A 23,016-nucleotide genomic window follows, 5' to 3' on the forward strand; every position below is an offset into this window, starting at 1 on the left:
CTACTAAACTGTAGCCGGATGCAGACCTGTTTGAATAAAAAAATAAATGTCTAGCAGCTCCAACAAGGAATTTCCGCGATCCTGATTTTATTTTGAAATTCTGCATCACAACTGTGGCGTTTTGTTTTCTGAGCTGGACACATTGGATCGCCACAAGAGCGTCTGCTAATCATCACATGTTCTAGGATCGGTGCACCTTCATCTCGTGTTTTCTTATTTGTTTTTTTCATTTCACCTCCTGCAATTAAACTAATGACGGGGATTACGCGTTTTATGAGCGTGCGTGCGATGGAGAACACCAGCGCGGGGAGCGGACGGCTTTTACGCATCGCGCACCTTTGAGCGTCCATGCAAGACACAGCAACAGCAGGATAGAAAGTGCAAAGACTTGGAGTACCTGCGCTGTGCGTTGCGGACATGAGGTACGGACTGGTGGTCATCGCTGCTGGGTTCACAGGTTTGCTCAGCTTCAGCCTCCTCGCAGTGGCCATTGGAACCGATTACTGGTACATTATCGATGTGAATAAACCCAACGGCACAGGTTCGGCCGACCTGAGCTCGCATTCTGGACTGTGGATGATTAATGAAGGTATAGATTCCAACTTAAGCCCACATTTGATAGTAGGCTATGTAGTTTGCATGAGATTTATTATTGTTGTCCTTATTTATTGACCGAGGGTTCTCCATCTCATTCTGCTGCGTTACCATGTGCACTTAGAGCAGCTTTACCGCCATTCATTCTACCCCTCTTCATTGTTTGGGTGGCAAAAATTCATTGTAGTTTCAATTTGAGGTTCCAGATACGTCCAATGCTTAGCCGGTGCCGCCCACAGTAAATGCCATAAGTACACACTCAAAAATAGAGGTACCAGTTTGTACCTAAATCGGTACAAATGCTTGTCGCAGGGGAGGTACCCTTTTGAGAGACAATTGTGTACCTTTCAGTCCTGGTCCATTTATGTACCTTATCAAATTGTACCAGTTCAAGTACAGTTGTGTACCCTGCAAGACATAAATGTACCTTTAATCTATAAAGGTACAGCAATGCCTCATTGAAAGGGTACTTTCCTGTACTTTAAAAGGGTACCCCCCAGTGACAAGCTATTCTGGACTTTAAGGAGACAAAAATGTACCACACAATAATTGCTTCTTTACCATTTATTAACATCAATGAAAATGTATGTTTGAGAAACATGGCAGCATTTGTAGTGTAAAAATCTCAATTCATTCAATTCTATATAGCTACATACACAATTAATCAATGGCAATGCATAACATTACAATATGTAAAGATTGCAGTCACATTAACATGAGGCAGAATACTTCAAAAAGTAACACACATTTAGATAGAACATACTTACACAGAATACTTCAAGGAAACATACAGTCTATCATCGACTAAATATGTGTCGAGAGCTTGATGGTCCAACTCATTTCCTGGACTGAGTAAAATCCAGTCATTGTCAACTTTGACGTGGTAAGCATGGAAGTGATTGTCATAAGAGCAAGGCAGTAACAGTTTCCCACACAACACCCAAAAAGTCTCAACGTTCAGAATGTACTTAATTTTCAAGAATAAAGGGATGGCTTCAGTGTGTACATGACCTACTACAAAAACATCCTCAAGGCCATATTTGACACCATTGACAGATAAAGATGAAACACGCTGAAGCACTTTATCCTGAAACTGCACATCTTTAAAACGTTGGTTTAATTTCAGAGAGTTCTGTAAATCACGTGGCAGAGATGAAAATGGCATACTAATGCTTTTGCTGAGTGCATTTTCAAAGTCACCTAGGAACCTATGTGAAGAAAACTCCCAGCATTGCTTCATTTGATGACGGTTGCTGAGAGTCAGAGTTATGTTTACAAAGTTCCTACATTTACTGGCAATATTTTTGAAATATTGGTGCTTGCTTTCATATCTCATACACCACAAAGGGCGAAGAGGACCATACATCAATATAAGTCTTGGATAGTGAATCAAGTAGTGACACTTTGGTGTTAAAACATTTCCAAAGACTTCAGTAGTCTTATCAAGGAATTCTTGAATCAGCAATTTCAAATGAGCAAGCTCATCTTTTCTCACTTTTGTAGCCATTACGGTATCCACAATTTCTGAGCATAGTAAGAACACATGCCAATATGGACTATCAGATGGGATATGTTGAGCCATTAAAAAAGGCAATAGTCTGAATAGGCACCATTTTTGACTGGCTGATCCAACTATCTTAGAATGTCCAAGGAGTTTTTCAGTCAATGGCACTGGTTTGTTTCGTCTGTCATTCTTCCCAATGTTTACATTTTTCAGCTCATCATTGAGTTCACTTATGGTTATGTGCTTTTGATTATGAGCTTTGCATATGACCAACTTCATTACTAGAGGCAAAAGTCCCTCCAGCAAATCATGCATTACATCTGGGGGAAGACATTTTGTCACGTCAAAGTAAGGCAGCGCATCAAATGTACAATTACCATTGACACCATATACAACAGCACTTTGTTTGTCATTTTTTACACAGTCTACGTGATATTTATGTACCTCAGTTGTTCTAAGAACAAAACTCTCCTCACAAAACCCATGTTGTATCTCTGAATGTGAGGCCATACAATATCGACATATCCGGCCAGTATTAAAAGACATTGAAAAGCCCCCAATCATATGAGCAGAGAGGTTGTCACATGAAATGGTTGCTAGAGCAGCTTGAATTGTGTGCTCTACTTCATCAAGACTGAACGTGAGGCCCTCTGTAGAGAGCATCTTCAGGTCAGCTATCAAGGGCTGTAGTATAGTTTCAAGCCCAGACTCTTTCACATGTGAATGCCGAACCATTAAGGCTAAATGAATGTGACCCAACTTTGAGCGATATTTTCCACTTATGTTCCCAACTGTATAATAAAAAGCACATAGTTTGTACTTATTTCTTTTAGCCCCCAGTGGGTTCACAAGTTCAAATTCATCTTCATAAAAGTGAAGTCTTAGAGCTTGAGGGTGATCTTTGAAAAATGAGTGCTCTTTAAAGTACACCCCCTGACTGTAATCGGTCAGAATGTCATCATCTCGATTTCCGTGGTTATCCAAAACAATCTGTTCCCACACATCCTCCACCTGGCAATATTTTTGCAATACCTGTGTGATTGGAACATAAGAATAAGTACCGATTTTCATTCCTGAATTGTCTCTTACTGTGTAACTGATCGGTTCTGTCATGTCCATTTTTGATTTGCAGTGCTCTTTTATCATGAATGGTGACCGAATAGAATCGCATGCTTTCTGAAAAAAGTCTGAAGAAGACAAAACCTGCTCAAGTTCTGGGCAATCACTAATGCGGAAACCAGTCTTATCCAAATGATAAGAAATGAATGAGTCATAGTTTTCTTTGAAAAAACACAATAAAAAATTTAGGTCATCAACAATATCTTGTTGGACAGAGAGTGAGAGATTATTTTTTTCAGTACACTTGAGAATGAAACTAAATAAATGGTCTCTTAAATTTTCAAGCAAAGTGTCTATACTTGGTGGTGTGGGCTGTTCAACTGCATGTGTGTGTTCAACTAGTTCTTCAAAATGTTCTTCAGTTACTTCAGAGCAATCAGAAATGTTGTGTTTGTGTTTTCGATAAACATGCCGCCTAAAAGAATGATACTTGGAAAATGCAGACTGGCAGTTACTTATCCCACAGGTTATGTTGAAATGAGGGTCGTGTGCATGTACAAGTCCAATATGATGAATCAGTTTTCTAAGAGTAAAGGTCCTCTTTGAGCATTTTGTACACTGATGCAGTCCAGGCATGATCAATGAAGAAGGTTGACAATTCGAGTTACAGTTACCGGCAGGGATTTGTCTCCATCCCCCGTGATGTTTGCGATGAGCCTCTGGAGAAAGGTCAGTGTCTTTTTCAAGTATCCAGGATATGCCATGTTGAAGACAAAGTACATGCAGAAAGCTGCAATGAAGGCCTCATCCACCGAAGTGCAAGAACAGACCTCAATTCCCTCGACATTGACCACACTCTGGCACTGTCTGGAGAGGGCAAATTTCAACCCTTGTGCTTTCAGTTGAACGGTTGGATATGGAGTTTGAGGATTTTTCTGCATAAGAGAAAAGAATGTTAGCATACATAACAAGATCAATATGATTAAGCATGCACAGTGATCTAAAAGAACATTAACTTATGGCTAGTGGCTATGAAGGACACCAGGTATTTACCTGTCCAAGCATAATGAAATCCTCAATCTTCTCCTTGAGTATGGATGGCAAGAGGAGGAGTCCACCCCTGAAGTCAATTCCTAGGTCATACAGATTTTACAATTTTAATGCATTTCAAGGAATGTTGGTTGACACAAATAACCTGTAAATTCCAAGACAGGCTATCGCATGTTACTTCAGGTTCAGTACAATAAACTAAAATGTATTAGCTTTTAAAATGCATGTGAGAAATAAAATTAAACATTATCAAGATAATGTTGCATTATACACCCACTAGGTGCCACAGATTAACAATGCAATACCAGTTCAGTGGAACTGTACACAGTCTCTTTAAAAAACGGACTGTACACAACTGACACAATGATGGAGCAAAATTAACAAGTTGTATGTGCTCAAATCAGTACCTTTAATATCCTCAGCCAAGGCATCCTCTCTTGCTTCCATGTATAGTTTTTTCAGTGGCGAATCCTTGACAAGTTTCAGCATATTTGGGAGAATAGATGTGAAGTTCTCACTGATGCGGTGGCATATGTTGACTGGAGAGGGGTGCATGGCATCAACCTCCTCGCACAACTGAGACTGTAAAAAGAAAAATAGGGGAAAGAAAGGCATAGGAGGAACGCTGTAGTGGCAGCCAGGACAGATGCAGTAAAATCTTACAAATTTAAATTAATTACAACTGTAGGAGAAGTCTATATGAACCTTTTTTCAGAATTTCTGTTAAGTCTTAATATATAGACCGGGAGCAATTTAAAGCACTGACTGTGGCTGAAGTTGGCAGCAGTTTAATTGTTCTTACCCCAGCGGATGTTCTTAGGAATGGAGATCTCCTCAACAGATCTTCAGTTGACATTCCTTTTGCTATTTCTCGGCGTCTCCATGCAAAGGTTTTCATCATGCGGTCTTTCACCAGATTCATGTCGGGATGCAACTTTCTGTATTGCTCAAGCACCTTGATTTGAGCCTCAACAGAGGTTGCATCCTCCCCCACAATGCATGATTCCTTTATCAAAGCAGATATCACTGGTTACAGATCATATGTACACAATATAACAATGTGATCTTGCCTTAGCTTTTGTGAGATTGAGGGGACTTACTAGAGATGGCTTCAGTCGTTTTGGACATGTGGATGTAGATTCTTGTGGAGTCTTCAGTAATCTTGCTTGCCAAAACTTTTCTTTGACCCGTTTTACTTCATTGTTGATTAGTGGAGCTTGTTCTGTTTGGAATTTTCTCTTGAGTTGGCTGTGCCAGGTATGCTGGTTGTTCCAAACAGATATCATGAAAGTTAATTATGCATACTTCTGTAAATCTAAAATATTTTAAAATTAGAGACCAAAGGAGAGGTACTTACATAACCATTCCCGTGTACATCCCTTAAGAAAGGGTACTTCCCAATTAACGCTTTAACGACCTGAACGTAGTCCGAGTTGGTTGGATACCTGTCTCAAACAATGACAAAACAAACTACATTACCATATTAAGGTGACTGCAGGAGAAAATTTAAATATCACTTTCTACCTGTTTAAATGTATGCTTGTTGAACAGGTGTATGGATAAAGTATTGGTATTTACTTGCAAAGGTTTAATTACATTTACAGTAACATGTGTAGTTGTCATCAATTCGAGTAAAATGTTATATTCACTGCACGTGGTTCACTGACTTCACTCTGTGCACGTGTTATTGTGTGGGTGTGTGCCGGGGTGACAAGTTTGCATGCGTGCATCTGGTGGAAAATTATAAAAACTATACATATTAAATTTTATGTTTTGTATGATATTTGGAAAAGAACACTTACATTGTACACTGTGACAGCATGTCATACAGAGTCCCAATTATTTTGTTACGGTACTTTTGTTTCTTGCGGACCGGTTCTTTAGCATCTAAGCGGCTCTGGACATCTTGTAGGAATTGTGGAATAGAAATGACTGCAGGCAGTCTGTGGCAAGTAGATTCCAACCTGCAATACAGCAGAAGAAAAACATTATCAGATTAGGACAACACCACCTCAATGAAAGATAAAAATAGAAAAAGAAATGGTGAAAAAAATAGCCTAATTAATACATTACCACCTCTGGTTTGCTGGGGACACAGAAGCTTCACATGTTTGTTGTTCTGGGTTGACCACTTCCAAAGTAACGGTGACCTCCTTGTAGCGGTGTGTGAAGTCTCTGAATTTTAGCTGCTTTTTGAAAGACTTGTCAAAGAGATATGCAATCATATTTTCTGTGAGTCTGCAGTCTACTGTCTCTCCATCCACATCATTGTCTGAAATATAAATGAAAAAGCTATTAAAAGAAGCACTGAAACTCTGGACATACAGATAGTGACTGACGCAATTCATTAAAAAAAACAACCTTTTTTGCAACTCGCTGTAATATGGTTTGTAAATAAAGTTTTTAAAAAACTGTATATAATCATTATATGTCATTTTACAGAAATGTTTAGTATGTTATTTTTCTAATTCTCATTATCATCATTAATTATTATTAATAATAGCCTCTTATGTTCAACAGAAAAATACATCATACAAACAGCAACTTTTGCAGCCTTGTCAGTCTGATGGCGAGTTATCCCCTTAGTCATCATTAACATACTGTTAATAATCAAGCTCTGAGGCTTTACATTTTTTCTATATGTTAGAATACAAGATGTCAGCATCAAGCTACAATCACGCTACATTCATGATTTTGTACAGTCAAACTAACCAAATACTTCTTATTGATCATCATTATAACGTTTCAGGATTTCAGTTTCCTGTAACCATGGTAACTCACGGTGCCAGTGGGGAGGGAGGGACTCGGAATGAAGCCGTTTACAGACACACCACACAGTGCAGACTATAGTTGTTATTTCACACATGTAGCACTCAGCTGGATACTCTTTGTGTCAGACGAGTTCTCACGTGTTGACTAAAGTCAAAAACTAACGTACGTAGCACCGCGACGAGTCCTTGTAAATAAAAGTGCAATGTTTCCAGCCTGCTTCAGACAATACTGCGTTTACTGACTAATTATTAAAAACCAGGATGTGTTGCGTGAACTATCTTAAGCCACTCAGCACTAATATCCCCGCACATTGCTGTGTGTTGCGTTAAACGGAAGATAAAAGGTTGCTACTTGGAGAGAAAATTAATTAAGCCAATTCAAAATATATATTTTTTCCTTTAACATGTTTTTACCACCAACTACGATATAAATGTTTTGTCGGAATAAAAATGGAAACATGAATAAATAAACACCAAGTAAGAAACACTAGTGAATAAGATACATACGAAATTATAACTTACTTCAAATTCAGAGTGTATTCGTGGGCTTGGGTGATTTCTTTTGTTTGTTGGAGCTTTGAGCGGGAGACCGTGTACCTTTGCTAGCTTGACATTAGCATGGCTAATAACGTTAGCCGACTTAATTATGTGAGCAAACTAGCTAATATTTTCAATAACTTTACTTACTACCTGCGTATTTGGCAGTTCAAGGTACAGTATTGTCTAGCTTAGCTACAGTAGCGTTAAGTGAATTAACGTTAGTGACTGTAATATCAGAACCAGCTTAGCTAGCTAGCTAGCTACTGATACCAATGATTTGATGTTAGCTAGAAACATTTTCGTCTTTGGTGATAGTTATGAAGTTCAAACTTTACTTACCACCAACTTTTGTAAAAGTTCCTCCGTGGACAGCCCCTTGAGTGACATAGCTACTGAATGAACAGTTGAATCGTGAACGGACACTTTTCTTTTTTTTTGTGAACTGACTCCTGTCTGTCCTGCGCGGCACTAGTTTGACGTCTCTGGTATTAGTGCGCCGCTGTTGCTTGACAACCAGTGTGCTACCTTGGGGAACTATATTTTGGCAGAAGAATTAGGATTTGTTTTCAGTAAATAATTTTATGTTACTAGGTTGTCTACAGCCACCATTTTAGTAACCGTTTAATAAAAGCTCACGAACCGTGATTTACAGTGAGTGATTTTAGAAGACTAGTTCAGGTGGGTAATTAGATCCATTTATTTGCACAGGAAATTATTTGTCTGTCTTCAGAAATGCAGGGACAATTTATTGAGCTGAACAGGGATGGCAGGTTGAAGCATCTTTTTGCCACTTGTTCTCTTGTGATCTTCTGGGTGGCACTGATGAGGGAATATCCGGATATGGCCTTAAAACTTCTCCTTCCTTTTGCCTCCACATACTTGTGTGAGGCAGGCTTTTCCAAACTGACTGAGCTCAAAACAAAAACACCACGTTCAAATGAGGCTGTAAATCCAAAACTGAGCTGAAAATTCAACAGATTTGTAGAACAAAATAGTCTCATGCTTCACATTGAGCTAAAACTAAATGTTGGCAATAATAAAAGGCTAACAACAATAAAACAATAACAATAATAATAATAGTTCTAAATACCTCAACTATAACTACTAATATAGGCCTATAATACTACAATTACTTCAAATACTGCATGTACCCCTTCAAATGGTACAAATTTGTTCTTTCTTTTGCTTTAAGTCACTTTGTACCCTTTCTGTTAGTCAAAAGGTACACTTATGACCTCTTAAAGACCAATACTGTATTATTGAGGGAACATTCTTCAAAAGTGTACCCGTAAGTACAAAACTGTTCTTCTCTCGTACCTCTATTTTTGTGTGTGTAATGAGACAGCATGAGATGTGAAGCTCTCAAAGCAGTGCACCTGTGAGATGAAGGTGGAACATGGACTAACACAATTTATGTAACTGCCATGGCTGCGCTCAGCAGGGACAGCTTTGTTCTGCCCAAAGAGGAAAAACTGTTGTAGTTTATCCTTTAAAGACCTATTCAATTGCATTATTTCGAGCTCGCACGGTGTTGAATTTAACTATTTCTACAATTATTGGATTTTTAAAAATGGCATTGTTGGGAGTCGTTTTCCATTCGTGCAGCTCTGTTCACAGGGTCTTTTCACGTGTAACCTTTTCCCCTGACATTTTCAGGAGCAAACATGAGCTCAGTCATCCCTTTTTTCACGGCGAATATGTCCAGCCTGTCAGAAGTGGAAAGGCATCTTCTTGGTAAGCGTTGTTTGTTTATCAGCTGACATGGGAGTTAATAATGAGGTGGATTTAAAATTCTAAAAAAGTAATAAATCTTATAATAATATTAAATCTCTGCTGACCTACGCAGGTTTTAGAGCTTCATGCGCAATTGACAATGAAATTAGAAAATAGTGTCTCCCTGGATGGTAGAAATCAATCTGCACACAGCAGCACATCCAGCTAACCTGTCGTTAAAAGGCAACTTGGGTGTTTTCAAGTGGGTTTGTGTGAGATATTTATCCACGCGTAGTATAAGTTGCATTCGACACGCATCCTGTTTGGAGAAAAACAGCACGAGCGTGGCAGCAAAGCCGAAAAATGGGATGATTCCCTTTTGCATTTACGACTATGGAGCATTTAAGGTGTTTTATTAAATATCTTTTCAATAATTGTAATACTTTACCCATGAAGTAGGTGTTCTCATTGAACGCTCCTGGTTTCCAATGGGAAACTCCGCTGTGTCCTGGTGAGTACCGCCAGTTTAAGCTGGTTGAGGCGGATACGATTGGTTGAGGTCAGGTAGTGGATATTTAGGGTAAGGTCAGCCGCTTGTTCTCGACGAGTTTGGGCACCAAGTCAATCCTTCTGCATTCATGTGGGTGTTTAAAAGCAGCGGGATTCGTAAATATGCCTCCAGTGATGGTACACCTGTCGCCCCTCTCCAAACTGAGAGTATGTCGCCCAAAGTCCCCTGCAGGCGATACACTGACAAGGGTCAGAACATCCAAAATATACCAGTACGTTAAAATGTGAAAGCACACTAACCACTGTGTGTTTGTGTCTGCAGGCCTGCACAAGGTGGTGGTCATCCTGTTGCCCCTCAGTCTGGTCCTGCTGCTGTTTGGCTGGATCTTTGCACTTGTCAGCTCGTTGGTCTGCAGTCCCAACCTGCTGGCTAGATCGGCATCCTATGTTCTTTTCTGTAGTGAGTCTATAGGGAAGATCTTTTTTATTTGTTCTGAACCAATGCGACATTTTGAATCCAGGATGTTCTGTTGCAAACCCTTTGCTTTCGCTTGTCAGTGTGTTATATGTTTTGGTCGGGATGGGAAATACGGCCGACAAGTGTGGCCTTCAAATCTTTTACACATAAAGGTACCTTGTTGTGTCTTAGCTAAAGCATAGAAAACCCAGAAAATGTCATTTCTCCTGTTCTTTTTCACACCTGGCAACCGCTTAAATCTCAGTTATTCCTTCTTAGACTAAAGGCGAATAAGAAACCTACAATACCTGTTTTATAAATATCAAATCTTGCATTTGACTGGGGCAGACTTATCGGCAATAACTCACAGCTACACAATACACTCAAAATCCCATTTCCGTTGAGTTGAGTAAGGTAATGATCTATTTGATCAGACTGTTAATCGAAGTGCAGAAAATAGGATTTTTAAATGATTTAAATTAGAGCAGCTTAGCCTGCTTGGAACTCACAGTAAAAGACTCCCGTCAATCTATTCAATCAGGTTTTTGTGTGAATAGATAACGGATGGATGATTCAACACTGTCAGAGCCGATTATAGTAGTCGTACCATCTGTGAGAGATTTGATATGCTAAATCACATGTTTAACAGCAATTATCAAACAGGGCAACGCCGTAGAGCGCTGTGAATCAAAACAGCTGGTGCTTATGATACACCGACATGTTCTCCATGGGAAGCGCAGCACTCAGTAGGTTTTGATAGAACTCTATTCAACCCCACACGCACACGAGATTTGACGTGTATTTCTTCGTGGTCTGCTTTCATTTGTGCTTTGTGAAACCAAACCTCTAAATGGAAAACCACTGAAAGGCCTTGTTTTTTTTACTCTTATTCAGAACAGCTAAACGGTGTTTGCCCCGTGAGGCGCCCTGCAGCAGGCCGCCAAACATTCTCGCTACGGAAAACGATAACGTGTTCGCAGCATTTGAAGTGATTGCTCTGCAATATAAAGTAGCACAAGAAAAGCAGAAGATCTTGTTGTTAATTGATCGATTCAGAGGGGGTTTGCAGAAGGAATCCTCAGCGCTCTGATGGCGTTCTTTTTGAAATGGAATCCTGGGAAAATATCAATTAAATTCAATCTCCATTGTTCAGTCAAGTTTGTTTTAGGTACTGTGTCTTATCACAGGAATCATGAGCATTTTCCCTCTAAAGCTTCAGCTGTTAGTAGTCACAATGAATGCACGTCCATCAAAGAATGCATTTAAGGTCCAAACTCAAACAGAATGGATTTTAACCTCAGTTAGTTTGATAGTGAATGAATGAATCTTGTACTGCTTATATTTCACCATCTCTCTCTCTGCCTCCAAGGCAGCTAATTTAAATTGCCTGTCTACATCCCTACATTAAAAAAACAAACACCTCAATCTTCCACCTCCAAAACCGCCTCTTATACTGGAGGAAATCGCTACTGGCACTTACATCCACACTGGGTAAAAGTTAACACTCTAAGTGCAGAGTTACACTCTATAAATTGACACTTATAATCAGTCACACCATTTTTTTGTTTGTAAGTTAAAGAAGAGGCCAGAGTAGCCTGGGGATTTTTTTATTTTTAATAATTAAAATGAACTACACATCTACAATCGTTATGAATGTAAACTAGATTTTGTACCAAGAGTTAAACTAAAAATGTTACACTATTAACTTTCTGATGATTTTCTTCTTCCAAACACTGAGTTTGTAATAAATCACATACATTAGATAAAATCATATGAGCCATTTGAAGCTTAGACAACCAAGTACGATATTTTTTCATAGATTTAGACTTTAGATAACATTCAAATATGCAAACTGAAAGAAAACACAGTTTACAGGATAATTAGTAATTAACTCAGTGTAACTGCTATGGATAAATGTACTTTGTACTTAAGTTTTGTGTATCGCAGTATTCTGGTTCTGCCTCAAGGTCATTCTAAATGTCACACGGGTATTGAGTATTTGAGTATAAAAGTATTTCTTCGGGTTGACTTTCGGTATATTTTAGTCTTGTCGGCACACATCTGCTGTCATTTTGATCAGTCTCCTGTTTGTCTGTTTGGGAAATTAAAAGAAATACAGAAACGTCCCACTTAAACCGCAGGTTCCTCTGCTGTGGATCATTGGATTCAATTTAGAAACACCTCGATGGAATAATTTAAATTTGAAATGAGATATGTTTGGATTCTCAAAACAGCTTTAAATCTTGAATGCTTAAGAAACTCATTATCTAGACTGTTTATCATTAATGTGTTCAAGTTTGTAATATTTAATGTCCTCTATTGAGCGAATTGAAGGTGTCACGTTAGAAAATGATTTGCTCATAACTGCATTACCACCATAATCATGTTATTGAGAGAACTGTTTTATTGAAACACATCACGGTGGAAGATGTTGTCCAGGCAACACAAGAATCTCACTCCAAGATAACTCATTATAGTTCCTCAAGAATCATCCGACATCATCCGTGTTACGAGTACAACGACGTACGTACTCACCTACTTTGCTTCCTGTGCACAGGTCTTTTCACCCTCACGGGGGTCAGCATCTATATCAAATACTCACACCTAGCCATGGAGGAGTTCCAGCAGGTGGTGTCCCCAGAGAGCCTGGCCCACGTGGAAGTGTCCTTCGGCTGGTCCTTAGCCACGGCCTGGCTCTCCTACAGCCTGGAGGTGACCACCGGCCTGCTGCTCATGCTCGCTGCCCGGATCACGCAGCTGAAGGGACGCTGTGACTCCGGCGTCGCCATGTTGTAGGGACTGACGTCAGTCGACGCCCAAGTGAATTCGAAAACTCCTTGACGTTGGTATTTATTTATTTCATTTTGAAGCATTAACACGATTGGGGGCGAGGTAGAAAATTGCAGGTGGGAGCTGAAATGTCTTTGATACAGAAATGTAGAGGCTGCCTTTCATCCTCCCGGTGTAATTCACCGTTCATTGTCCCTGTCCATAAGTATACATCTTCCCACACAAAGAGAAGAACCCCTGCTTCTCAGTTCTGTGATGCCATTCCATCCACATGTGCAGCATGAGTAGCTGAGAACATTGTCCACCTTTTGATTCAGCCAGAGCTCAGATGTGTTATGAAGAATGCTTGAAAAAAAATTCACTGAAACAGAAGTGGCTTTATGGGATCATTTCCTTTTCACACGTGCCATATTAGATATTTTAACGGTTCTGCACCAGATAACGACCGCACAATGGAGTGACCCAAACTCTATATCACAGGACTGCTATAGTGTCTCATATTTCATGGTACTGCTGTTCCATGTGTTGGAGAACATTTCAATTTCACACCAATTGAAGAATAAGCAGCATTTAGTACAAAATTGAGGCAATGCTGGCTGGTGACCTCAATTGTCATGTTGTGCTTTCTGCTTTCATGTCTATCTATCTATCTTACTGGTAAAAGCATTTATGACTGGTAAAGATATATGTGCTCTTGGGGATTCTGTTTTCAGTGAAACAGAATATATGCACATGTTGCTGCATGCTCTGCTGCAGTTAGAGATGGATATTGTAATGTGTTGTGGTCTCTCCTTACAGTAATATGCTCTCAAATGCTCTCAAAACTGAACTATATTGCTGGCAGAAAAGCAATTGAACATCAATTCATGTGAACTGTAAATTCACAGCAAACAGTAAGTAGGCAACAGAGGAAAAAGCTGATCAAATGTAAAATGTAAGATTTTTGTGTTGTGAGACAATATGATCATCTGAGTAATTGTGTTGTCAGTCGTGCACTTTGTTTTTACATATTCTCTGTATATGAAAGTGAGACAACATTAAATGTTTTGTACCTACCCACAGTGCCTTTGCACATCACAAGTCCGACCCGAGGAAAACTCCCTTCTCTCCAGAATGACAAAAGACCGCCTGAGAATTCAGAAATGAATGACCAATATTTTGCAACAGAGGCAGCCTGCTGTAAAGAAAAAAAGTCCAAATAATATCTAGATATTGGATGGAAAATGATGTTGGTGAAGTTCAGAATATCCGAAGGGAATATGATGTTTAAGTGAGCTATGTCAAATTTTAGATTTGTATTGTTTTTGGAAGAATAGCGGGAATATAAGTTTGCATATTCCAGTATTGTTGTTTATAAAAGTGTCATGCATTCCAGATAAACCAGTTAATGATATAGTGACTGTGGGTTCAGAACAGCCAGGGCACGTCTGTGCCAGCGCACGAGGTGACGAGAGAGAAAAGAGGCCCTATAAATAATTCAGGTTACAAAGCCTCCGCAATAATCGTTTGGTTTCCAAAATTACACCATTTTGCTTTTGGAAAAAAAGGGCTTTATTTATTTACATTTTTTTAAATAGTTACAAAATGTGAAATATACAAAAAGCAAGATCATATAATATGCAAAGAAATCACAGGTATAAAAACCAATGGAGAAATGTTTTTAGACAGAAAAATGTTTAGGAGTTGCACACCAATACTTTTTACTGATATAAAATGTGGACCAACTCTTCTCTGGACTGATGGGGGAGGGGGGTACAAGTCTTTACTGAGGATGATCCCAGCAAATTAAAAGCGTGTTTATGTTAACCCAAACATAATTTGCCATGTGACTTGACGGGCCGCGGCCAGTGAATGAGAATCCAAACCACGACACACTGTGTCCACTCAGCGTCCTGTCCCGGTAATCCTGCCTCAGATGGAACAGACAGCGGGGAGGTATGAAGGAAGAGCCAAAAGCGCTGTGGCTCGATCTCGCAGACCTGCTGAAATCCCATTAAAGTTTTATGGAATATAACGATGCAATCCACCGTTGCAGGAGAGAACACCAAACCCGGTGCAAAGCAATAACTCTGTGGTTGGTGCTCTGGACATGACAGAGTGCACCCGCTGTGCAGTCGTTTTTTACCCAGACAACCTCTAGGCAGAATTTATTGAGGAAACACAACCTGTGAATGAAGTTGCAAATTCAGACAGGAAGAATCTACTCTTCCAATGCTGAGCTCGGAGTCTATTTCTCATACATTGGCCAATCTCTCCTAATAAGAAATTGTCGTTAGCCCATCATCTTGCCGCTGTCTCTTTTAAAGCTGATTGTCTCTCTCCACCTTCAGAACATTCACGCTGCCATTTCTCGCATCCCCTGCACCTGCGCCCAATCTTCATCAGATTCACCAGCCTCATCAACTCGTCGTTCTATCAGCCTCATCAGCCACCTCCAGATCGGCCCTTTATAAGCTAAACAGATCCTGCAGTCTTGGCTCGTCCTCCTGCAGACTCTCTGAGCAGTAAATAAACTCCAAAGATTAACTTCTTTTCTCAAGTTTCTTTACTTCAGTATCATAAGACTCTCTTTAAAATGATGTTGAACAGTTGTGAATACGAGGATTGTTTTGATTTCTTATAGGAGGCGTCTGGTTTTTAAGAGTTCGCATGATTAATATAGAGACTTTCATCTACACGTTCTGATTCAGGCAATGAATTCTTGTCTTAAATCTTTAATCTCTAGTCCCGCTGGATACTTCAGCACATCACATTCACTGGATTGAAGGGCGGATATCTCCGGATTGAGTGGTGTCATAAACCAGAGAGGGATTCAACCTCCAGAGAAGATTGAATTCAAAGCACCACAATATAATTAAATTAACTCAATATACATTTTTTATTCCCTTTATTTTAAAAATGTGTTGTCACATGCCTCACAGCCGCCACACACCTTATTAAGGAACAGAGAAAATGTTTCTGATTCAATCACATGCGGATGATTTTTGTATTTTTGAAAGTCCGTTTATCTCTGGCTAATTATTCTTCCAATCATGAGTTTGCTTATTCTAGAAATTAGACCACCTTCTTAAGAGTGTATTAGCAGAAAAGGTATTTTTTGAATATCTTCATGTAAACATTCATCTACACAGAAACAGAAACTAACAACGCTCTTTTTATGTTGCAGCGTTGTAATTTGTTGTAAATGACATGTGGCTTGACTCTTATTGGAAAGCTTTAAAAGCAGTTGACAGAAAAAGAACAGGAAAACAATTAAATTCCTTCAGCTAGAGGGAAGAGAACTGTGGGTTTGGATATTGCAAAGAGCAATAGAGGCGGAGGGAAACGGCAAGAACGGGAACAGAGGGATGGAAACGCTCATGTCTGAATAGAAAAGTCCCGTATCTGTACAGACGTGTAGAGAGCGCCAAGAGACGGGGAAAGGAGAGAGACAGGCAGCCAGAGGACACGGGTGGATCTACTTTTTTCCTCCATCTTTCAACCCTTTCTCGTCCACATCACCGGCTTACTGGATTCATTTCGGTGGACAGCGACAATTTGTTGCTGTGGAGACTGAAGGTGTTCTCATCTCCACAGCGCAGGTTTCTTTCAAGCGCCACCAAATTCCCAGCAGACACAGTCCATGTGAACCTGATTAGGGTAAATGAAGCCAACAAGTGGTACAAAGAGGCACTGAAGCAAATTGGAAACAGGATTTATGTCTTCCGGCTGAGAGACACTCAATGTATTCAAGACGCCAGCAGAATCCTTAACGAAATTTCCCACCTAAGCTTGAATAAACACGGACGCCCAAAAAGGGTGTTTTTTCAGTGTGTGTCAATGTGTTTGTGAATGAGCTGGTCGTCGCCTGGTCGGCACATTGCACACGGGAGAAGGAGCAGAACATTTCGCGCTTTCTTGCGTAACATATACTTTTAGTGTTTTTCAACCTGATGGACCAACCAGACAAAGGAATCGAAGAAAATAAACTTTAAATCTGAGTTGGAAAGAGTTGTCCCTTTGGGGCACTATAGGCCCTTTCAAGTTGGACCAGTTTTTAAAGAAAAACTTGACAGGGTTTGAACCATCAACCCTGCAATACTTTAGCATTAACGATGAAATTACAAAATGTTTTCATGGTTTCATTTTACAACTGCATCATTAGAATCCATTTTCTACCAGAAGAACAATAAGAATTCTCCCCAGCAGCGTCAACAACCACAAATGTACAGTAGCAAAAAAAGGTTTAGCCATGGAGCAGACTCAGGGAAACATTGGCAATTCCTTTGGAATTGTGTTTCTGGCAACCTCAGAAAAATCACAACTCACTCCGCTTCTTTGGCTCCGACCTGAGGGACTCGCTAACTTCTGCTGCTCGGCGGTCGACAGGAATTGGGGAGTTTTTCAGAGAAAAAACTGTTGCTCGGTTGTTGTGGTCCATTAAACAAAACCAATTCGCAATAAGCCATGAAATAGTCCGGGGGCAACTGCAGGTAATAAGGGTCTGTGGATTTAAAAAAAAGTCATTTTAAATAACAACCAACCCGATTTGACCTTTTGTGGTGTTGGAGAAAAAGGGATCATCGAAGTTAATAGGATTCAATTCTCTGGGGACCATGAATGTCTACTAGAATTCCTCACCAATAAATAAACACAGATATAGAAAGTATAGAAAAACAGGATCTCCCCTCCATTTTAAAATAATGCTGTGGCAAGCATCGCGTCACTGCCGACCGGAATATTCATTCAGCTGAAGAAATAAGCATTTGTATTAGCATTGGGTCCAGCACCATGATGTTCTGGGGTTGTTGGTGTGGTGTGTGGTCCTACCTCAGCAGAAGCTCTGCTCAGCGCGCCATGGGAGAAGTCCATTCTTTTCTTCAAATGCATGACTTTATTCTCAATACTCACCAGCTCCAAACAAACGTTTTTTTGAACGTGCAGAACATTTTGAACATGAGCAGAAAACTTGCTTGATTCTTCATGTGTCTTTGAGGTGAATAAGTGCTGCGTGCACATTTAAGTGTTTGTCTTAAAGTGATGCAGAGCAATTATTTCATGCCTCTAGTACTTCTAGAGGAGATTACTACAATTCTTTATTACCACACTACATAGATAGATCTCTTAAGTCTGTCCTGTTGTTTCAGAATACTGCAGCATGTGTAGAAACAAAAATCCGTTTAATAGCTTCTGTGCACTGGCTCCTTGCTGAATCATCAATATCATTTGAAAACCTTCTCTTCGACTACAAAGCCCTAATTGGTCCAATACTGTTGTATCTTAGGGAGCTTATATAGCACCATGCTAACATAGTAGAGAGCCTTTGCTCCATAAATCCTGGGTTACTTCTAGGGGACGTCTTTGGATGCACTGAGGTCCTCTCTCCACCTCATGTCCCGTAAACGGACAACGCTAACTTCGAGCATTTCCCTGGAGTCTTTTTGCTTTCTCGCAGGCTTCCAATGGATCACATACTGTATATCTCAGAACCCTGGTCCTCCCTCCTGCCATGGCCATGCATCACGGACGTTGCTGCTTCTTTGTACGTTGCACTGGTTTCTATGGATCGTGGCTATATCGCTCCGACCACCGTGCCACCGCTACACTATAAGTCACAGCACCACTGCTGACACCATTACTGTGTTTTTTATCAATGCTATTTTACTGTAACGGCTGCGGTTATCATTTGCAGTGGTAAATCCATTATTATTCTCATTAGATGTAGAATTTGTGTCATATGGATTTACTATGTTGTAATTTAGTTCATTTTATTTGTGTGTGTGGTGCTTAAAAGAAAGTTTGCTTTACATATTAATAAATACATGCAATAAACAATGGGAGTAATAGAAATATAACCAAGAGCAGTAGTTTAACATTAAGAAACAAAACAGAACAGTCAAGTAGCATCACAGGTTAAAAGCAGATTTAAACAGCTGGGTTTTAAGTGCTGTTTCGTAATATGCATGCAGTGAGTAAGTAATTGTAATTGTTTTCCCAGATGTCGCACAGACACGTTGATCCAACCGTCCTCCTCATGACTGGCCGGGTGACATCCCGTAATCCACTAGGTGTCAGCATTTAGTAAATCACACTGCACAGGTTTGCAAAAGGACTTCTCTGTTCACACAAACATGTATCAGGCTGCACACACATGGGTTACCATTCTGAATGCAAGGAGTCACACTAACACTTACTTACAAACGTCCTTCTGACATTTAGCTGGTTTCTTCCAAATGAAAGCGCAGCCTGTACATTGTTGTTAAGGCAACTATTAAAAATGTTTCTTATCTGCTGAGCGGTAAATGCCTTTTTGCTGACATGAGGTGACAAACATGTCCACAAAGGAAATTAAGAGGAAATCCAGATGCTTCCAGTAACGCCCAACAGGGTGTGTGTTGGCACTGTTTCCTCTTATTATCTTGGATTATACTAGTCATAAATAAATAAAAGTCATGTGCCCTATCTTGTAGTGAGTTAGGAGCTGCATGAGAAGGATTCTCACCAGGAGTAAAGACCACTTCAATTTTGCATTGCAGAACAAAGTCAGAGCAGCCATCAAGTCTGCAAATCGGGAATTTTGAATTAGCTAACTGTTCTGAACCGTCTTTGTAAAACTTGCAAACTTTCTCACATATGTTGTATCGCACCCAAAAGACCTTGGTGTCATTTTCATTTTCTGCTTTTTAAGAGAATTACCATGAAATCTATCACTCTTCAAAGAAAGCCCTTTTCTTTATCATTTGGAATCTATTTTTGACCCATCTTTGTGTGGATGCAGAACAAAAAGTCCCACGGTATGATCTTTGTGTCTGTGTGAGCAGGAGAACAACATCTCCCTGTGGAAGCTTCCCTGAGTCATGCACTTATTTGGTAAACAAACAAACGATCATGCACTGTTTCCAACTATTGAACTTCTTTTCCTTTACCCAGAACAGCATCCTTCACTGCTGCGTCTCCACAATACCAATTATGGATGTGTGTCAATTCCTGTAGTCACATTCCTGCTTCCAAAACAGTGCTGCGGGATAGCGGCCATGTGCCCTTTACCGTCTTCATCCTGTGTCCCTCTGCCCTTTGGCTGCAATGCCAAATCCTTCTCACCGCCATTGAAAAAAGGAACTTGACCGTAAAGCGCGTCGTTCTGCGTATCGCACCGGCCTTGTCAGGCTTTTAGGTAATGCGTTTGTGCTCCTTTAAACCGGTAAGTGCCCTTTTCTAGTGCAACTGTCAGCTTGGGGCCTCGGCGTCCGAGAGCGTCCGAGAAGCAGCGTATACGATCTCAACAGGTGAGCCGGAAGAGGGTCGGCGCAGAGGCTGCAGCAGCATCAGCTACGTCGGAAACCACAGCACGAGAATTTCTTCATTGAAACAAGAGCAAAGGACGGCGGTGAAGCTCCCTTGCAATTATTTCCAGTTCAGTGTGAGAAACCGACCAGTAAGGTTATTGGTTGCAGTCTTAATGTACATGCACTCCATGGTGCAGCCCAACATTTAGACATTTAAAGTTTATGTTTCCACACACCTTTCCAATATGCCCCTCTGCTTTAATCCTTGTTCGAAACAGAAGAGGCCTGACCTGATTAATGGAGCACGTTTTCTTGTTTCGAACACAAAAAAAATGTAGTTGAGGACAAAGAAATTAAGGATGTTTAATCAAGGTGTAGGTGGTCTACTAAACTGATTAGAGTACATAGTAATGGGTTGAGCTTAACTTAACAACGAGTCACACTCAAATATCATGAGTAACCTTCTGACTTTCAGGAATCTGCCGATATTACAGGCCGAAAACCAGACCGGTGTAACTCTTGTCTGCTTACTAGGAAAGAGGAAACAGTTCTTCACAGTCATTTGCTTTGTGTCGCGTTGAGACGAATTTCCACGCAACGCGTCTTTTTTTATCACACAGGTGCCGATGATTCATTGTAAACTGCCAAATGTATCTTTAAAGCGTAGCCACTAGTATAGTTTCTGATCTTAAATTAAACAAAGGTGTGTTCGACGAAAACCTTCCCACCAATAAAAAGTCAATTTTTCTGAAGAGGCCTGAACAAAGCGATAGTGTATTTCAATAATAATAGCGCTAATAAATAATATACCACGCTTTGAATCAATGCATTATAACTACGGCTGCACCACTTCGTGCTTGTATTTAATATGTATAAACCAATTATTGTCACGTACTGTAATATATAGCTACGGGTCATTTTAGAATAAGGCTTCCAACAAAAAATCTATATGTTATTCATTAGTGCATAAAGTACTTAAAACGGTCCACCTGCCAGGATTTTCCAGGCTGTTGACACTTTAAACACACATTCCCCATTAACTACGATCCATTTGAAGTCCCCTCAGAGGCTGGAGAAAGGCTGCTCATATTCAAACTCATGTGACAACTTGATTACCCCAGACTTGGCAAGGTTGCGAGCCTTTTTGGAAACTCCTCTACATCGAATGGAAATACAGTATGTCTAAAAAAAACTTACTTGGAAAATGCGTGCCCTTTAATCTCCATTCAAAGAGATTCAATTACTGTGGTTTAACCTCTACAGGCGTATTTCTAATACCGTGAGGCAAATAGTTTTTTGTGTGCATCATGGGAAGCACGTATGTGCGGTGAGCATGTCCTTAAAGAATCCTGTCACCAATTGTTCTTGGTGACAGTGTGCCTGAGCCTTCAGGGGTTTCAAAGAGCAGGTTGGCAGAACAACCTGTACAAGCTCTCATAACACATTGATTGTGGGCCGACCTAGACTTGCCCGAACAAATCTACCTGTCGACCGCTGACAGGTTTTGCTCCCTGATGGTTTTATTTGTTTGCACGGAGGCGTGAGGACGCCACATATTGGTTAACACATAGTACGTCGCACACATCAGCTGAAGACTCTCTGTAAAGGGAAGCTATTTCAGCATTGTTCATGTCTCCTCGTTTCTTCGTCCTTCATTGATGAACTTTGCTCAGTAGGACCACTGCGGAACCATCCCGCTTCTGGAAAATGGAATGCTTGACAGAAAAGGGAAAGAATTCTTAAACCCTATAAACCCGGGGCGTCGTTTGATGGCCCATCTAATTGATCAGATGAAAAATGCAAAACAACGGTTTCTGCAGGAAAGAGAGGGGCAGACAGAGTCAGCGCGTGTAAGTGTTGTGGAAAAGGGAAAACGCCTCTCCCTGCTTGGCGTCATCTAATCCACCCGTGAAGCTGTCTGCCGACACTCTGGCATTATCTCAGAGGAGCTTGGGTTTCACACCGCGGACACTAAATGACGTCTGGTTCAGTCACTGTTCAACAGAAGCTCTTTCTTCACAATCCACAGCATCACAGCTATGATTTCAATTGCTCAATGCATTTGTTTCACACATTTTTAGTTTATCAAGCTCTGTATAATGCAGAACCTCCTGCCTGCCGGTTGTGTCTCTGGACGTGTGCGTGCATGACACAGTGCGTGCCTGTTTGAGAACGCCTGGAGGACTGAAGGCGGGCTGTCGGCTGGCGTCACTGCCGGTCCCTTCAGGTCAGGGTCGGGCTCATGTGGTCTCCATATCCTGTGAGGCCGCCTGAGCACCCCGGCCGTCCTCGCTCAGCAAGTCGGAGTGCCATGTCACCACCTGGTTGCTATAGTAACAGTGTGGTCAGGCTTTCCTGTAAAGAGTGGAAAAAAACAGAACCCACCCTGCAGAGGGTTTGTGTGAGAGGAATCGCTCAGTTTTCACGTGTTTGTGTTTGTTTAGCCAGTTTTTTTCTTCCTCGTGTGTTTTTTTCTTGCCAGCACATTACTTTTCTCTTTTCGCCTCTCCCGGTTCCGGATTTAGGGCTGACCTCAGAGACATATCCAACACCTAAACTGGCCCTTTTGTGAGATGCGTGAATCGGAAAAAGAGTTATTTTCATGTGATAGTTTCTGTGATTTTGTTTGAAAAACAGTTTAAAACCTACCTGTTCAGACAGTCGTTTGGGTGAATCAACTGTAAACTGGTTTTAGTCTGTTATCATTGTATGTTTTGGGGTTTTGTTCTTTTAATGTCGTTTTTCTAGGCCCATGTATGGCCA

General features: G+C 40.5%; 2 protein-coding genes across 3 annotated transcripts; one reads left to right on the forward strand and one right to left on the reverse strand.

The window, feature by feature from the left end:
• Positions 1-144: 144 nt before the first annotated feature.
• On the forward strand, positions 145-14,043 carry LOC120828396 (transmembrane protein 235). The gene is made up of 4 exons (XM_040191953.2): positions 145-589; positions 9,175-9,252; positions 10,064-10,201; positions 12,756-14,043. The coding sequence occupies exons 1-4, from the start codon at positions 418-420 to the stop codon at positions 12,992-12,994; spliced, it is 627 nt and encodes a 208-aa protein (XP_040047887.1). The 5' UTR covers positions 145-417; the 3' UTR covers positions 12,995-14,043.
• LOC120822996 (sterile alpha motif domain-containing protein 3) lies at positions 1,146-6,741 on the reverse strand. 2 transcript variants are annotated; one of them, XM_040183032.2, is made up of 8 exons: positions 6,284-6,741; positions 6,010-6,171; positions 5,565-5,652; positions 5,308-5,469; positions 5,010-5,213; positions 4,615-4,783; positions 4,211-4,290; positions 1,146-4,092 (listed from the first exon to the last, which is right to left on the reverse strand). In XM_040183032.2, exons 1-8 carry the CDS (start codon positions 6,640-6,642, stop codon positions 3,796-3,798), a joined length of 1,521 nt encoding a protein of 506 aa, XP_040038966.2. In that variant the 5' UTR covers positions 6,643-6,741; the 3' UTR covers positions 1,146-3,795. The 2 variants fall into 2 exon arrangements, with proteins under 2 accessions (XP_040038966.2, XP_040038970.2); XM_040183036.2 differs by having other exon boundaries at positions 4,615-4,789.
• Positions 14,044-23,016: the final 8,973 nt, after the last annotated feature.

Source organism: Gasterosteus aculeatus, chromosome 11, assembly GCF_964276395.1.
Source record: "Gasterosteus aculeatus chromosome 11, fGasAcu3.hap1.1, whole genome shotgun sequence".
In the NCBI taxonomy this organism is placed as follows: Eukaryota; Metazoa; Chordata; class Actinopteri; order Perciformes; family Gasterosteidae; genus Gasterosteus; species Gasterosteus aculeatus.

Coding starts and splice junctions, on each gene's coding strand:
- LOC120828396 (XM_040191953.2), top strand. CDS start 418: ATGAGGTACGGACTGGTGGTCATCGCTGCTGGGTTCACAGGTTTGCTC. Junction 9,253..10,063: donor AGTGGAAAGGCATCTTCTTG/GTAAGCGTTGTT, acceptor TTGTGTCTGCAG/GCCTGCACAAGGTGGTGGTC. Junction 10,202..12,755: donor ATCCTATGTTCTTTTCTGTA/GTGAGTCTATAG, acceptor TCCTGTGCACAG/GTCTTTTCACCCTCACGGGG.
- LOC120822996 (XM_040183036.2), bottom strand. CDS start 6,642: ATGACATATAATGATTATATACAGTTTTTTAAAAACTTTATTTACAAA. Junction 6,172..6,283: donor GTGTCCCCAGCAAACCAGAG/GTGGTAATGTAT, acceptor GCTGTATTGCAG/GTTGGAATCTACTTGCCACA. Junction 4,093..4,210: donor ATTTCATTATGCTTGGACAG/GTAAATACCTGG, acceptor TCTCTTATGCAG/AAAAATCCTCAAACTCCATA.